General features: G+C 39.2%; 1 protein-coding gene across 2 annotated transcripts in view; it reads right to left on the bottom strand.

Annotated features, from left to right (window-relative positions):
- Window positions 1-18,246, bottom strand: part of Hps3 (HPS3 biogenesis of lysosomal organelles complex 2 subunit 1) — a 60,115-nt gene that overhangs the window by 20,129 nt on the left and 21,740 nt on the right. For both annotated transcript variants that reach the window (XM_041659135.1, XM_041659136.1), the window contains exons 6-8: window positions 14,010-14,088; window positions 9,227-9,381; window positions 8,239-8,341 (exon numbers count right to left, since the gene is read on the bottom strand). In XM_041659135.1, coding sequence (XP_041515069.1) covers window positions 8,239-8,341; window positions 9,227-9,381; window positions 14,010-14,088 — 337 coding nt within the window. The remainder of the gene's footprint in view (window positions 1-8,238; window positions 8,342-9,226; window positions 9,382-14,009; window positions 14,089-18,246) is intronic.

The following is an 18,246-nucleotide window of genomic DNA, read 5'->3' as shown; positions in this document are numbered from 1 at the left end:
AGTGTTGCTGAAGAAAGATCACCAATTCCTCACCCTGTCCCCACTCTTAAGAACTTCATTATATTTTGCTAATAAAATTAACATATAGGTATATAAACACAAAAAGTAACTAAATATGTGGTTGAATATTATCTTAGTTTGTTTTTTATTGCTGTGATAAAGCACCACCATCCAAGGCAACTTGGGGAGGAAAGGGTTTATTTATTTGGTTTACCCATCACACAGTTCATCACTAATGAAGGCCAATGAAGAAACCTGGAGGCAGAAACTGAAATGTAGACCAGCAAGAACACTGCTTAGGCTTGGTCAGCCTGTTTTCTTGTCCTTCTCCTCCTCTTATTTTTTAGACTTACTTGTTTAATTTTATGTGTATGAATGTTTGAATGTTTTGTATGCATATATGTCTGTGTACTCTATGAATGCCTGGAGGTCAGAAGAGATGCCACATCAGATCCCCTGGAGCTGGAGTTTTGGATAGTTCGAAGACATCATGCATGGATGCTGAGAAGTGAACTTGCATTCCCTAATATAGCAACAAGTGCTTTTAACCACTGATGCATCACTGCAGCCCTCAGTACCCTCCGTCTGCTTTCTTATACTATCATGGGCCACCTGCTCAAGGATGGCACTGCCCCAGGGAACATGGCCCTCCCATATAAATCACAATCAAGAAAATACCCTACAAATTTGCCTAAGGCCCATCTGATGGAGGAATTTTCTCTAATGTGACTCCTCGTTCCAGATAACTCTTGTTTGTGTCAAGTTGGCAAAAATACTAATCTGACCCTTTAATAGGACCTTAGCAAATCTATAGGCCAGTTAATACAAATATGATGACAAACATTATTTTGTTAGTAGCTTAAAGCACGAAGAAATTCCAAATGATATAATAATATTGATAGTGTAGTTATCAATAATTTGTTCCTAATTTGATAAGGTTTTGAAGACATTTGAAATAATTAACTTTTTCTTGAAAGGTCCATGACTTAACTTTTTCAAACTAAGGACAAAGTTCCCCTGTTGAGTTTCACCTTGTAACTAACAATGACATCTATTTCCATATTCACAATGGGCATACAAAAACCATCACTGGCTAACCTTCTTTATCGACATCATCAGACTTTAGGAGTCACTTTTAGATGAGATCCAACACTTTCCATGACAACGCTGATAAGTATCAGAAACAAGTCAGTCAATCCTTAACTATATTACCAAAACTGATATCACCAGTGAGGCAACAATGGTCATTACCTGCTTCCATAATTTCATATACTAGGAAAATACATTGAAAACTTACCCATCCCCTGTGACCTCAGCAGCTTCCTGAAACACAGACAGAAACTGCACAGAGCAGATCAAAAGGCAAGCTGCTCCACCACTCACTGAGAGGATCCTGTAATCCCACTTTGCCCCAAAGCCACCAATCCCACAACCTCAGTGGCTCCCTGAGACACAGAGAGTGACTGCATAAAGCAGACCAAGAGGCGAGTGACCAGTCTCCCAGCTGGACAGCCCAGACTCCTAGGCAAAAGCCGGAGCCCCTCCCATGCCCATCTCAGCTCCACTAGCCAGTCAGCAGGAAAGCTTTCTGCAGGCAGGCTGCTCTACCATCCCACCATCAGACCCTGTAATCTACAAGCCCCACTCTGTCGCCAAGCCCACCCATCCCCCCAGGACCTCAGCAGCTCCCTGAGACACAGACAGCTACTGCACCAAGGGCTCCAAGAGAAACAGACAGCGACTGCAACTATAGGGTCAAAAGGAAAAGTTACTGCCTGCACCAATTGAGGAAGAGACGGGTAAAGAAGATGTGGTACATATACACTTTAGAGTTCGACTCAGCGGTAAAAAAACAATGACATCTTGAATTTTGCATGCAAATGGATGGAAATAGAAAACACTTTAGTGAGTGAGGTAACCCAGCCCTAAAGAGATGAATATTGTATGTACTCACTCATTCGTGGATTCTAGCCATAAACAAAAGATATTGAGTCTATAGTTCATGATCCTAGATAACCTAAATAAAAAGAAGGTGAACCTAAAGAAAAACATATACTTATCCTCCTGGATACTGGAAGTAGACAAGATTGCCGGGCAAAAGTTGGGAGAATGGGGGTGAGGGTAGAGTGGGGGGAAGGGGAAATGGGGAGAGAGAAGGGAGAAGGGGAAGATGGGGAGAGCTTGGGGAATGGGATGGTTGAGATGGAGGAAGGGTGGATATAGGAGCAGGGAAGAAGATATCTTAATTAAGGGAGCCATTTTAGGGTTGGCAAGAGACTTGGCTCTAGAGGGGTTCCCAGGTGTCCAAGGAGATGTCCCTAGCTAGGTCCTTGGGCAGCAGAGGAGAGTGTACCTGAACTGGCCTTCTCCCATAGCCACACTGATGAATATCTTGCATATCTTCATAGAACCTTCATCTGGCTATGGATGGAGATAGAGACAGAGACCCACATTGGAGCACTGGAATGAGCTCCCAAGGTCCAAATGAAGAGCAGAAGGAGGGAGAACATGAGCAAGGAAGTCAAGACCTCGAGGGGTGTGCCCACCCACTGAGATGGTGGAACTGATCTAATGGGAGCTCACCAAGGCCAGCTGGACTGGGACTGAATGAGCATGTGATCAGACCAGACTCTCTGAACATGGCTGACAATGAGGGCTGACTGAGAAGCCATTGAAAATGGCATCAGGTTTTGATTCTACTCTATGTACTGGCTTTTTGGGAGCCTAGTCTGTTTGGATGCACACCTTCCTAGACCTGGATGTGGTGGGGAGGGCCTTGGACTTCCCACAGAGAAGGGCACCCTGACTTCTCTTAGGTCTGGAGAAGGAGGGGGTAGGGGGAGTGGGAAGAGTGGGAGGGAAATGGGAGGGGAAGAAGTAGAAATTTTTAATAAATAAATAAATTTTAAAAATAAAAAAAAAGAAAACAGAAAAAAAGAGAGATGGGTAGATGAGATGCAAGAATACATTCAACCACTAAAAGTGCAATATGGCCCCCACCAGAGCCTAGTGTTCCTACAAAAGAAAAACTTGAACATCCCAATGCAGAGGAAGCAGAAGAAAACAATCTTAAAAATCACTTTATGAAGATGTTAGAGACCCTTAAAGAGGAAATGAAAAATACCCTTAAAGAAATCGAAAAAAAAAGACATACAAAAAATTGGAAGAAATCAATAAATCTGTCAAAGAAAGCCAAGAAAAAACAATCAAACAGGTTAAAGAAACAGTTCAAGACTTGAATATTGAAATCGAGGCAATCAAAAAAACACAAACCAAGAGAATCCTGGAAATGGAAAATCTGAGTAAACGAACATGAACTACAGATGCAAGCATAACCAACAGAATGCAAGAGATGGAAGAAAGATTTCAACCAATAATGATATGACAGAGAAAATAGATTCATCTCTCAAAGAAAATAATGAAGCCAACAAAGTCATACCATATAACATCCAGAACACCATCTAGGACACCATGAAAAGACCAAACCTAAGACTAGTAGGGATAGAAGAAGAAGAAGTCCAGCTCAAAGGCACAGAAAATATAGTCAACAAAGTCATAGAAAAAACAATTTCCCAACCTAAAGAAGGAAATGCCTATGAAGATACAAGAAGCTTACAGAAAACCTATAATCAAAACACAAAATATACAGAATAAAAAAAGAATATAAAGAGCTGCAAAGGAAAAAGACCATGTAACATAAAAAGGCAGACCCATCAAAATAACATCCCATTTCTCAATGGAGACTCCGAAAGCAAGGTCCTGGACAGACATTATGCAGACACTAAGAGACCATGGATGCCAAGCCAGACTACTGTTCTCAACAAGACTTTCAATCATCGTAGATGGAGAAAACAAGATATTCCATGACAAAAACAAATTTAAACAATACCTATTCACAAATCCAGCCCTACAAGAAAGCACTAGAAGGAAAACACCAAACCCCAAGGAAGTTAGCTGTACCACAAAACTCCAACCCAGGGAAGTTAGTTATATCCACATAAACATATAATAACAAAATATATATTAATATATTATATATAACATATAATAAAACATATATAACAACAAATAATCCCACACTAGCAAATCCTAAAGACAGGAAACACACATTACCACCAAAAAAAATCACAGGCATTAACAATCATAGGTCATTAATATACCTTAATATCAACAGACTCAACTTATAAAAAGACACAGGCAAACAGAATGGATAGCAAAACAAGATCTGTCCTTCTGCTGCATACAAGAAACACACCTCAACTTCAAAAACAGACATTTCCTCAGAGCAAAGGATTGGGAAAAGATTTTCCAATCAAATGGACCTAAGAATAAAGCTGTTGTAGCTATCCCAATATCTAACAAAAAAAAACCTTCAAACTAAAAGTAATCAAGAGAAATGAAGAAAGACATTTCATATTCTTCACAGAAAAAAATCAATGAAGATGAAGTCTCAATTCTGAACATCTATTTCCCAAAAACAAGGGCACCTACACATGCAAGAGAAACATTACTAAAGCTTAAATCGCACATTAAGCTGCACTCACTAATATTGGGAAACGTCAACACCCCACTCTTACAAATGAACAGGTGTGCAAGACAGAAATTAACAGAGAAATAAGGGAACTAAGAGATGTTATGACTCAAATGGGCTTAACAGACATCTACAGAACATCTCACCCAATCACAAAAGAATATCCCTTTTTCTCAACACCTCATGGAATCTTCTGTAAAACTGACCACATACTTGACAACAAAGCAAACCTCAACAGAAACAAACAAACAAAAATGGAAAAACCTCCTGTATCTTATCATGTCACCATGCTTAAACTTAAAATTCATCAAGAATGCAAATTCCTGAAAGCTTACCAACTTATGGAAACTGAATAATGCTCAACTGAATCACTCCTGGGTCAAAGGAAAAATTAAGGCATCAAAGACTTCCAAGATTTCATCAAAAATGAAGGCACAACATACCCAAACTTATGGGACAGAAAAGTTCAGAGCACTAAAAGCCTACATAAAGAAGTTGGAGAAACCCCCACCCTAGCAAATTAACAGAACACCAGAAAATTCTAGAACAAAAAGAAGCAAACTCATCCATAAGGAGAAGATATGAGGAAATAATCAAACTGAAGGCTGAAATTAATAAAATAGAAACAAAGAATCAATGAGACAAAGAGTTGGTTCTCTGAGAAAATCAGCATGATAGACAAACCCTTATCCAAACTAACCAAAAGACAGAGAGAGAATATCCAAATTAACAAAATCAGAAACAAAAAGAGGGATATAAAAACAGGCATTAAGAAAATCCAGAGAATCATCAGAAACATCAAAAACCTGTACTCCACAAATTGGAAAATGTAAAAGAAATGTACATTTTTCTATATAGGTTTCACATACCATAATTAGATCAAGACAAGATAAACAATTTTAAAAGACCTATAACCCCTAAGGGAATAGAAACAGTCATTAAAAGTCTCCTAATCAAAAAAAAAAAAAAAAAAAAAAGCCAGGACCAGCTGGCTTTAGTGCAGAATTTCAAAGAATAGCTAATTCCAATACTCCTTGAATTGTTCCACAAAACAGAAACAGAGGGAACAAAACTCCTTTTATGAGGTTACAGTTACCTTTATACCCAAACCACACAAAGATGCAACAAAAGAAAGAAAACTACAGACCAAACACTTTCATGAACATTGATGCAAAAATACTCAATAAAATATTGGCAATGGCAAACTAAATCCAAGAACACATCGCAAAAATCATTTGCCATGGCCAATTAGGCTTCATCCCAGAGATGCAGGGTTGGTTCAACATATGGAAATCTGTCAGTTTAATCCACCATACAACCAAACTGAAAGAAAAAATATATGATCATCCCATTAGCTGCTAAAAAAAGCCTGCAACACAAACCAACACCCCTTAGGATAAAAGTCTTGGAGATATCAGGAATACAAGGGACATATCTAAACATAATAAAAGCAATTTACAGCAAGCCAACAGCTAATATCAAATTAAACAGAGAGAAACTCAAAGTGATTTCACTAAAATCAGGAACAAAACAAGGCTGTTTACTTTCTCCATATCTATTCTACATAGTACTTGACGTTCTAATTAGACCAATAAGACAACAAAAGGAGTCCAGAGGGTACAATTTGGAAAGAAAGAAGGCAAACTACCAACTATTGCCATTCACAGATAATACAATAGTATACATTAGTGACCCCCAAAACTCTACTTGGGAACTCTTTTTTTTTTTTTGATTTTTCAAGACAGGGTTTCTCCATAGCTTTTGGTTCCTGTCCTGGAACTAGCTCTTGTAGACCAGGCTGGCCTCGAACTCACAGAGATCCGCCTGCCTCTGCCTCCCGAGTGCTGGGATTAAAGGCGTGCGCCACCACCGCCGGCAACTTGGGAACTCTTAAAGTTGATAAACACCTCTAGTAATATGCTGGGATACAAGATTCACTTTAAAAAAAAAAAAAGGTAGACTGTAGCTGGGTGGTGGTGGTGCATGCCTTTAGTCCCAGCACTCGGGAGGCAGAGGCAGGCAGATCTCTGTGAGTTCCAGGCCAACCTGGTTTACAGTTCCAGGACAGGCACCAAAGCTACAGAGAAACCCTGTCTTGAAAAACCAAAAACCAAACAAACAAAAAGCCAGAAGAGCTAAAACAATCCTGCACAATAAATGAACTTCTGGGGTCATCACCATCCCTGACTTCTGGCTCTACTATAGAACTGTAGTAACAAAAACAGCTCGGTATTGCCATAAAACAGACACGTCTACCAATGGAATGGAATTGAAGACCCTGAAATTAGTCCACACACCTTGAACACCTGATTTTTGATAAAGAAGCCAAATTGGTACAATGGAAAAAAGAAAGGATCTTTAACAAATTATAACTATTATAACTGGATGTCAACATGTAGAAGATTGCAAATAGATCATATCTATCACCACACACAAAACTCAAGTTCAAGTGGACCAAGAACCCAATATAAATCCAGTTACATTGAACCTGACAGAAGAGGAAGTGGGAAGTAGCATTCAATGCATTGATACAGGAGACCACTTCCTAAATATGACACCAGTAGCACAGACACTGAAAGGGACAATCAATAAATGGGACCTCCTAAAACTAAAAAGCTTCTGTAAGGTAAACGACATGGCAAATAAGACAAAACAACAACCTACAGAATGGTAAAAGATCTTTACCAATCCACATATGACAGAAGGCTGATCTCTAAAATATATAAACTCAAGCATACCATAAGGACACTTCCTCAGCAATGTTCATGGCAACATTATTCGTAATAGCTAGAAATTGGAAATAACCTAGATGCCCCTCAACTGAAGAAAGAATAAAGAAAATGTGGTACATTTACCGAATGAAGTATTATTCAGTTGTAAAAAACAATGACATCATATAATTTGTAGTCAAAAGGATGGAACTAGAAAAAAACATCCTGAGTGAGACTCAGAAATACAAACACGGTATGTACTCACTCCTAAGTGGATATTAGATATAAAGCAAAGAATAACCAGGCTACAATTCACAATTCCAGAGAAGCTAGGTAACAATGAGGACCCTAAGATGGATATCTCTGGGATGGGGAATTAGATGAGATTTCCTGTATAACTGGGGGCAAAAGCTGTCAATAAAGGTGGGGGACGCAGCATGTGAAATTAGGGAACAGGATGGTTGAGTGGATGGAGAGCAATGAAAGAGAGCTCTTGATACAGAGAGCCACTATGGTGTTAGGGAAAAATTCCCAAGAATCCACAAAGATGACATCAGCCAAGACTCCTGGCAATAGTGGAGTGGGTGACAAAACTGATCTTTCTCTGCAATCCGATCTGTGAATACTCCCTCTATCATGATAGAGCCTCCATCGGATAGCTTGATGGAAACAGATGCAGAGATCCACAAGCAAGCACCAGGCCGAGCTCTGTGAATCCAGTCGAAGAGAGGCAAGTATGAGTAAGGGGCCTCGGAAATGCCAGAAGCTGTGAAAACATGCTTGGCTGTCCTGATGGAGCCTGGACGCTGTCTTGATGCAGCAAACTGAATGTATAATTAACTAGATCCATTTATTTTCCTCTCTTGAGATTTCCTTAGTGAAATACAAGGGCAGAGGTTGGGCAGTAACAAGAGCCATATCTGTCTAGAAGCAATCTCTTACATTCAATTTTACTCTAAATTTCTATGAAAAAGAATCAGATGTCTAAAAAGGTACCATTTCTTTGTATAGCTGAAGTGGTGCAATAGTATTCACAATATACAGGTTCCATCCGGCCTCAGCTACGGGGGAGATTCTTCTCCTAACACTGGCATCTTTTCTAGAACAGAAAAGGATCAGACTTAGGAGACAAGTTATTAATAAACTATAGTTTTCTCCTGTAAATATTGGGTACTATAAAATAATACAAATACATTACTTTCATTTAATTTTACCTGGTATTTAGCTATTTATATAGTCAGTTTTCATAGTTCACATCACTTCACATTTACACATTACACAGTAGTAGCATTTACTACTGTCATATACAGGTAAGCCAACTTGTTTCCAATTCTCCAAGACTAAGCCCACCTACTTGGGGACATGCAGACCCAACAGCTTTGACAATCCTCATGTCTGATCCCTCTTCATTGTGGTTTTCATGAGTCTAGCATGTCAGGGACCACAAAATCTTAACAGAAACAACATGTAAACATCACTGGGAAATGTTGAAATACATAAGTCTGAGTTGGCTTAAAGTGTCATCTCTTACTTTTCTGTGTTTTTTCTTTAATATAAAATGGATTATTCTTCAATATAAAAATATAATAAGCTCTTTTATAACATAAAATGACCTTTGAATAAAAATTTAAGTACTGAAATGCCAAAGAAGAAAAGCAGGGAGAATTTTTGTGGCCAGGATTAACATTAGGCGTTCTATCTATCCCCATAATTCCACAAAGAAGGCTAATCTTTTATATTCTTATCCACAGTACAGGTGACAGCTACTGAAACTATTTAATAATTCATTTCTTATAAAAGTTCCAAGTTAAATTATAAACAATATTTTAGAGTTCATTGTATCTTTATTTTCTCTGGAAAAGCCACCAATCTGATCATTCTGAGTTTTAATTTAAAAAAATAAAACTAAGACACATACACATTACACCAGTTACACTTCATTCCAGAAACTGGCAGCAATGTGCCAGGATAGCAGAATACTTACAGAAGTCTCTTGGGTGATTCTCTTTTCTCTGAAACAGCTTCAGGGTCTGCCTTGGTCAGAAGTATGATGTGGTTTTTAAAATGGCAGATGGCTTTCAGTCCTATGAAAAGCTGTATCCTTAGGGCACACACATCCATACTGACAGGTGGGCAAGCCTAATGAAGGGAAAATATCAAATTTAACCAAGGAATGAAGGTATATGAACTTCATCTTCAAAAATCCGGGCTTGGGATGTAGCTCAGTTAGCAGAGTACATGAAGCCCTGGGTTCACTCACCAGCGTGGTATAATACCAGGGATAGTGACTCATACCTCAGTCAAGAGGTGGACACAGGATGATCAAAACTTCAAGGTTATAGTCAGCTACAAAGTGAATTAAGAGGCTAACCTGAGATACATGGGACCTTGTCTTTAAAAACAAACCTACAAAGTCAGTCTGTTCATTTGATTAAAAAATTCTCCACCCAGTTCCTGTTCTTTAGAATACCAACCTATGCATATCAGCCACCACCTATTTTATAGATCTTTTCTGAGTTGATGACTATAAATACAGAAAGAAGGTCTCACAGCTGGGGAAGCTACTGGAGAATAGTCCCTGAAGACCCTGTTGGAAGAGTAACTCTGAAATTGTTACCTGTCCCTCAGTAAAATCTCTACTAAATGTCATCTTAGGGCTTAATCAGATGCTATAAAAGACCACACTGTAGCACATAAAGCATATAAAATGTTTTCTTTGCTTGTATGTTTTGCTGTCCCTCACTGTAAACCCCTTGGTTGTAAACAAAGTCTCGGGCATCTAACAGCCTGAGACATGTGTTAAGTAAATTGGGAGGAGCCAGGATAGTGTTCCACCCCAAAACATTAAATGGAAGAAAACGGATAAGATATGATATAGAATATGAATAGAGTAGAAGAAGCAGAATCTCCAAGGAAAGGGAGTGAAGATTGTATATACTTTTCTTCAGTTGGGGCTGTCTCAGACTCAACAGCTCCCAAAATGTTCAGCAAAATAGCAAGTGGGTGAAATGATTGCATGCTTACTCAGTGGCATCTAGGGTTTCAGAACTGGTGAGGCCATGGGGAAAGGGAGCCAGAAAGTGTGAACACCACTCCCTTCCCTCTCACACCTCCTTCAGTGCTGTGCACATTAGAGAAAAGGCACATAAAATCTATGAATCTAGTTTTCCCAGCATCTGAAAACAAACTTGAAGTCAAGTCAGCAGCAGAAAATTATGGCATTAGTCAGGCAGGTGAAAAATGAACCCACTCTAGGACATTATCATTATCCAGATACCTGGTAATAGTACTGTGGTAACCACATTTCAGGCTCACTGGGCAGGATCAAACAGCAAGCTGCTATCTAATATAGCCATCATTAGCAAAAAGCACTACCCTCCTACCAACAAAAGAGGCACTGAAGACAGACATAAAGTAACCTATAAAAACAGGGAAGAATAATTTAGGGCTGCTTGCAGAAAGCACAATAGGTACGAACATGCATTCAGTTAGTTTATACCTTAGAAGTGAAACAGCACAGGTAATGTTACGCAAATAGTGACTACATTGCTGAGAAAAAAAATGCAAGGTCACATGATCATCAAAAACTTGCCTATATTCAGTTGTAATTCACGCTTTTTTGATGTTAAAGATATTCTCACTAAAACAAAAATAAAATTATTGATCTAGCATATCAAGAAACTTTTGAGTATAAAAATTGTTAAAGGCTTAGAAAATAAAAAATATTGTATTATGATGATAGTAAAAGAAACCACTTTCATGTATTACATTCAATTACACAGTGTTGACTGCACTGTTTTAATAGTTCTATACAACTGTTAACAAACGTGTCCATTAAAAACAAGACTATAATCTGGGTGGTGGTGGTGAATGCCTTTAATCCCAACACTAGGGAGACAGAGGCAGGTAGATTTCTGTGAGTTCGAGGCCAGCCTGGTCTACAAGAGTTAGTTGCAAGACAGCTAGGACTGTTATACAGAGAAACCCTGTCTCAAAAAAAAAAAAAAAAAAAAGTAAAACTGTATAACCAGGAATGGTAGCTCACACCTGTAATCTCATACACACACAGGAGGACTGATGCATGTTACAGGCCTGTCTGGAATACATAGTGAATTCCAGGTGAAACACACAATGGAAAAAAAGGAAGCATCTTCAACAAATGGTGCTGGTCTAACAGGATGCTGGTATGGAGAAGATGTAAATAGATCCATACAAAATTCAAGTCCAAGTGGATCAAAGACCTCAACACAAATCCAATTACACTGATCCTGATAGATGAGAAAGTGGTGAATAGCCTTGAAGGCATTGTCATAGGAGACACTTTCCTAAACAGAACACCAATAGAGCAGGCACTAAGAAAAACAGTAAATAAATGGGACCTCGTGAAACTGAAAAATTTCTATAAGGCAAACGACAAGGTCAAAAGGACAAAAATGGCAGCCTATAGAATGGGAAATGATTTTCACTGACTCTACATCTGAAGGCTAATATCCAAAATGTGTAAGGAACTCAAGAAACTAGAGATCAACCAAATGAAATAATTCAATTAAAAAATAGGGTACAGATCTAAACAAAATTTTCTACAGAGGAATGGCTGAGAAACACTTATTGAAAGGTTCACCATCCTTAGCCATCAGGGAGATGCATATCAAAATTACACTGAGATTCCATCTTAACACCTGTCAACTTGGCTAAGATCAAAACCACAAATGATAGATCATAATGGCAAGGATGTGGAGAAAGGGGAACACTTCTCAATAATAGTAGGAGTGAAAACTTGTATAGTCACTTTTGAAATCAATATGGCAGTTTCACAAAAAATTGGGAATTGGTCTACCTCAAGATCCAGCTATATCACTCCTGGGCCTATACTAAAAAAATAGTCCATTCTATCACAAGGACATTTGCTCAACTATGTTCACAGCAGCTTTATACACAATACCCAGAAACTGGAAACAACCTCAACTGAAAAATAGATTTAAAAAATGTACATTTACATAATAAGAGTATTATTTAGTTGTTAAAAGCAATTGGTGTCTGTCTATTATGTGTTGCTCTTATTGGTTAATGAATAAAGAAGACTGCCTTGGCCTGTTGATAGGGCAGAACGTAGGTAGACCAAGAAAACTGGACTGAATGCTGGGAGAAGGAAGGCAGACACCATGGATCTGCCATTGAAGATAGACGTGCTGAAACTTTGCTGGTAGGCCATGACCTCATGGTGATACACAGATTTATTAAGAAGGGTTAATTTAATATGGAAGAGTTAGCCAATAAGAAGCTAGATGATGGGCCAAGCAATGATTTAATTAATACAGATTCTGTGTGATTATTTCTGGCCTAAGCTTGCAGGGCAGCTGGGATCCAAACAAGTGGGCCTCATACAACAAACAATGACATCATGGAATTTTCAGGCAAATGACTGGAACTAGAAAAAAATCATTCTGATTGAGGTAACCCAGATCCAGAAAAACAAACATGGTATATACTCACTTTTAAGTGGATATTAGCTATAAAGTGAAAGATAATCATGCTACAATCCACAGATCCAGAAAGGTTAAGTAACAAGGAGGGCTCAAGGTGGGACACAAGGATCGCTCAGGGAAAGGAAAAGAGAATACATTTCATGGATGACCTGGAGAGGGAAGGTGAGAGGGAGGAACTGGAAGGAGGGGAAACTGTGGTTGAGATATATGAAAGAAGAATTAGAAAGTTTTTTTTTTTTAAAAAAAGACTAAAAATAAAACAAGAAAAATAGTAATATATCATAGTTATAAACTTCCCTCTGAAACAATGATTCTTAGCCTTTCTAATGCTGTGACCCTTTAATAAAGTTTCTCATGGTAACTCCAAACCATAAAATTATTTTGTTGCTACTTCATACCTGTAATTTTGCTGCTGTTATGAACCATAATGTAAATATTTTTGGAGATAGAAGTCACAACCCATAGGTTGGAAAACACTGCTCTGAAGGTACACTGTATCTGTTACTTGATGTAGAAGGTCCTTCTGTCTATGTGCTATTTTTATTGGTTAATGAATAAAGAAAATTGGCATGGCCTATAGCATGGGAGGAGAAAGGCAGAGTTAGGAGAAATCATGGAGTGGCTGCCAGAGACAGACATACTGAAACATTGCTGGTAGGCCACAACCTCATGGTGATGCACAGATTAATAGAGATGGGTTAAATTACGATGTAGGGGTTAGCCAATCAATGTAACTGGGACATGTGTTGATTTATAATTTCTTTTTTATTCTGTGACTACACAACTTCATATACCATGGGACAAGTCATTTCAGGGCAATTTGAATGCATCCCCTTGAGCTATGGTTATTCATATTTGTCTCTGAATAAACCATTTTCTTAAAAAAAAAAAAGAAGCAGTGATTTAAATAATATGGTTTCTGTGTGGTTATTTTGGGTCTAAGCTAGTTGGGCATCCAGAAACCAACAAGCGGCTCTTTCCCTCCTCCTACAATTACTCATAACACTTTAAAACACACTGAAACAATCTTAAAAACTGTCAAATCACACATCAGAAATGCTTACTAGTTTTTATTCAGAACTTCTAATTTAATAAAAGTATTAATTAGGGTTACTATTGCTATAATGAAACATCATGACCAAAAGCAAGATGGTGAGGAAAGGGTTTGTTTGGGTTCCCTCCTCTCAGATGACTCTAGCCTACGTCAAGGTGACATTAAGTTAGCTAGCACAAACAATAAAGCCTTTGCAAGCATTCGTGTCAACAGAAGTCAGCTCTAACCTTCAATGTGGTATCCACACGCAGGTCCTCCTGGGCCACTGCTGCACTGCAACGCACCGTGAAACACTGAAGGCTTTGGCTATGGAAGAAGAGAGATGGAACTAAGCAAAGAGGTGACCAAGAACCAATATACCCACCATGATGAGAAAGACTTCACCAACAAACAGCAATTGCAGAGGGTAGAGATGATACTACTGTCACATGATAGTATTTTGATCTGATTCTCAGAAAGGACAGTGTTGCTGAATCCCTGAGGCATGATCGTAGACTACCTCATTCCCATGGAAAACAATCTCAAGCACCAACTGCCATGTACACCCACAGTCTTACTCATTAAGAGCCAGGCTAGCCAGGTTGGAATCAAGATCCTCACTTAACAAACAGCAAAACGCCCCTAACAGCAGCTCACAGAATAAACAGGTGATTATTAGAACAGAATTTAGAATTGGCTTCCCGACTGCTGACTACTCTAACATCTCATAATAAAACTCAACCTCGTTTATGCCATGTGACCAGCTACACCAACATATCAAAGGTAAAATGAAAATGAAAGACACAGGATTTTTCAGAAATGCCTGTTCACTATCTTGCTTTGAAAACTAGAAAGGTTTATATTGGCTGAGGCCTCTAGAGAGTATAACCAACTAGAAAGCAGGTCTCTGACTCCTCTGTCTCCTTCTACAACCCCAGACTCATTCTGCAGAGTAAAGACACATAAGGAGACTTAGAGAGCACATAAACACCTGGAAGTCATCTGTTGAAGAGATCTAAACCAATAGCAATATTGATTAAAAAGCTATTTCCTCAGAAATTACACCATATCCATCTTGGAAGCAAACTAGAAACTTGGAGAAACAAACATTAGTTCTTTAAAACTAGGAGAAAAGAACAGGTGTGCCACTTACCTATAAACAGTCCCTTAATACCCTTTCCTGAATTACTCCCACAACTTGATAGATGATGAACTCATCCTCCATAGTGGCAGCTGTCAGTGTTCCAGAAGCAAAAGAAAAAGCCATCCTTAGCTTGACTTTCAAAACCTGACACTAGCTCTCTGGCATGATTCCCATCATGTGTTTATTTTTAACTTCCTCATAGTCAAAGGCTATCAGTACACACAAATGTGAAGAGTGAGAAGATTAGCTATCCTGAAACACTCCTGTCCCCATTCTACAGGACCTGGGAGAATGGAGCCTAAAAATGAGGTACACCAAAGTCTCATGCAATTGCCATCTCTATTTAGAGCATCAATCTGTATTCTGAGGGTTATGCAAGGTCATATTAGTTCAAGCTGTAAACATTTTGAATAAGAATAGCAAGATAATGGGTAATCTGAAGTAAACCCATTCCTATTTACTACACCTGGGAGGGGCATGAAAGAACATTCCAAGAATAAACCCATGCTTAGAAGGAACTGAGATCACAAGACTCTTGTCTTGTATTCTTGAATTTTTCTTACAAGCACTCAGAATTCTTCATTCTTAGACCCTATTTAATACACTTTTACTGTTAGCACTTTTCCTTATACCAGAAAACAGTAAGGGAAGGGAGAACTCTGGATAAAGGTGAGCATCAGAATAACATACTCTTAGTAGCCTCTGGAATTCTGACACATCCACAAAATTAAAACAAAACAAAAATCAAGGTTGTATGCAGTTAACTATTGGACATTTCTGAAAACCTGGATATCAGCCTATATTGTCTTCCTTCTCCCAATTTTAAGTCCCTTGAACCACATGAGGACCTCCAACTACCAGGATCCAGCACAGGACACTCTAAGTTGGCCTGACTGTTGAACCCTGCCTCCACCCTACAGATTAAAAACCCAAGCTCAGTATTTGAAATCCAGCAATCTTTACCCTAGAAAGCTTCACCCTGAAAAGTTCCAATTCTCTCCCCAAGAAACTGTATTATATAAGCCCTACCTTCAGTTCAGTTCTCACCCAAACAGAGGCGGTCACCCTCCTGGTTGTTTCCCCTACCAATAAATCTCTTGTGTGAAGTTTGTTGTACAGTGTGACTTTGTGGTATTCCTAGGCTCCTGGCTGCCAAGATGCCTTTCCATCAAAGCTGTAACCCTTACACCAAAAATGCTAACATTTTTCTTCATCCATCAGAATTCTATCTTCTAGACATAGCTTCAGACTCCATCCACCTATCTGAAATGTTCCCACACAACCTAGCCAGAAGTAATACCCCTCTTCCAAAGACACTTTGTACATCATTAAATCTTAAAATATTTCCCCAAATCTTCTAGTATTTATGCTTTTTAAATGTTTCTCTGGTCATCTCTTATACTGTTGCTTTAGGAAATTCACAATGTATGCATGGTTGCTGGTCAGAAAATCCATGGCAATCCCTCAAATATAACCTAGATACAAAAAATGAGAAACAGAATATAAACCAGAAGATCCATCCAGAAGGGTGAGTGTGTGCCCCACCGGACCGCCAGATGCTCCGGGAAGAGAGCACAGGTACCCTCCAATCTCCTAAACTTTCTGGCCATTCAGTGGGGGCTTCTGCCCAGCTACCGCCTTTCTCTTCTTATCCCATCTCAGCTTGCCCCCAAGAACCCCCTTCCATCTGCGGGGTCATAGGATCCCCCAACTAAGCCTGCTTCAGGGCTGAGGGTCTGGAGACAAAGTGGTGAGTGCAACTGCTGCAGGAGTTTCTTTGTTCCACTGAGCCTGCACCTAGCAAGCCTGCACTTTTGTCTGCGAGGTCCCTGGCCAGGACGTATCCCTGATCCTGTACCAGAAGATCCGTCCAGGGGCTGGAGAGATGGCTCAGAGGTTAAGAGCATTGCCTGCTCTCCCAAAGGTCCTGAGTTCAATTCCCAGCAACCATATGGTGGCTCACAACCATCTGTAATGGGGTCTGGTGCCCTCTTCTGGCCTGCACGCATACATGGAAGGAATGCTGTATACATAATAAATAAATAAATATTTAAAAAAAAAAAAGAAGATCCGTCCAGAGGGGTGAGTGTGTGCCTGACCAGCCAGCCGGCCACCCCAGTAAGGGAGCACAGGCACCCTCCAATCTGCTAAACTTTCTGGCCATTCTCTCAGGCTACGTAGCCTTTCTCCTCTTATCCCATCCCAGCTTGTCCCCAAGCACACCTTTCCATCTGCGGGGTCCTTAGATCAACCACCATAGCCTACTTTAGGGTGGAGAGGAACTGAGAGACAATTCCAGTGCTGAGGGGACCTAAGAGAGGGCAGACAAAGAAAAACCCCCAAGTACACAGGTAGCCACAGCAAAGATCAGACTAAGTTGCCAAGACTTTCCTAACATCATTTGAAGGCAGAGATGGGCAGGTGCCATGCAAGAATTCCTCCAACAATCTGAAAAGCAACATGACATCACCAGAATCCAGCAGCACACAACAGGAAGACTTGAGCACCCTAATCAAGAAGAAGTAGAAGAAATAGATTTAAACATAAAATTATGAAAGTGTTAGAGACCACTAAACAGGATGTGAAAAACTTCTTTAAAGAATGGATGCAAAAGCAAGATCCAACATTCTGCTGCTTACAAGAAACACACCTCAACCACAAAGATAGACATCTACTCAGAGTAAAGGGTTGGGAAAAGGTTTTTCAATCAAATGGACCTAATAAACAAGCTGGTATGACTATACTAATATCTATCAAAATTGACTTCAAACTAAAATCAATCAGAAGAGATGGAGATGGACACTTTATACTCATAACAGGAACAATTCATCAGGATGAAGTCTCAATCCTGAATATCTATGCCCCTAATATAAAAGCACCCACATATGTAAAAAAAAATTACTAAAACTCAAGGCCCACATCAAACTCCACACACTAATAGTAGGAGACTTCAATACTCCTCTCTCACCAATGGATCAGTTAATCAGACAGAAACCTAATAGAGAAATAAGAGAGCTAACAGAAATAATGAATCTAATGGACTTAACAGACATCTATAGAACATTCCAGCCAAATAGGAAAGAATATACTTTCTTCTCAGCATCTCATGGAACCTTCTCGAAAATTGATCACATATGCAGTAACAAAGCAAACTTCCACAGATACAAAAAAAAATTTAGTAACCACCTGTGTCTTATTGGATCACCATGGAATAAAGGTAGAATTTAACAATAATTTTACGGTCAGAAAGCCTACAAACTCATGGAAACTGAACAGTCAACCACTGAACCACCCCAGGGTCAAGGAAGAAATTAAAGTCTTCCTTGAATTCAACGAAAATA

This window comes from Microtus oregoni, unplaced genomic scaffold (assembly GCF_018167655.1).
Source record: "Microtus oregoni isolate MIOR12 unplaced genomic scaffold, Mior012 000010F_ref0000083, whole genome shotgun sequence".
Lineage (NCBI taxonomy): Eukaryota > Metazoa > Chordata > Mammalia > Rodentia > Cricetidae > Microtus > Microtus oregoni.
This window is presented reverse-complemented; position numbering and strand designations above follow the sequence as displayed.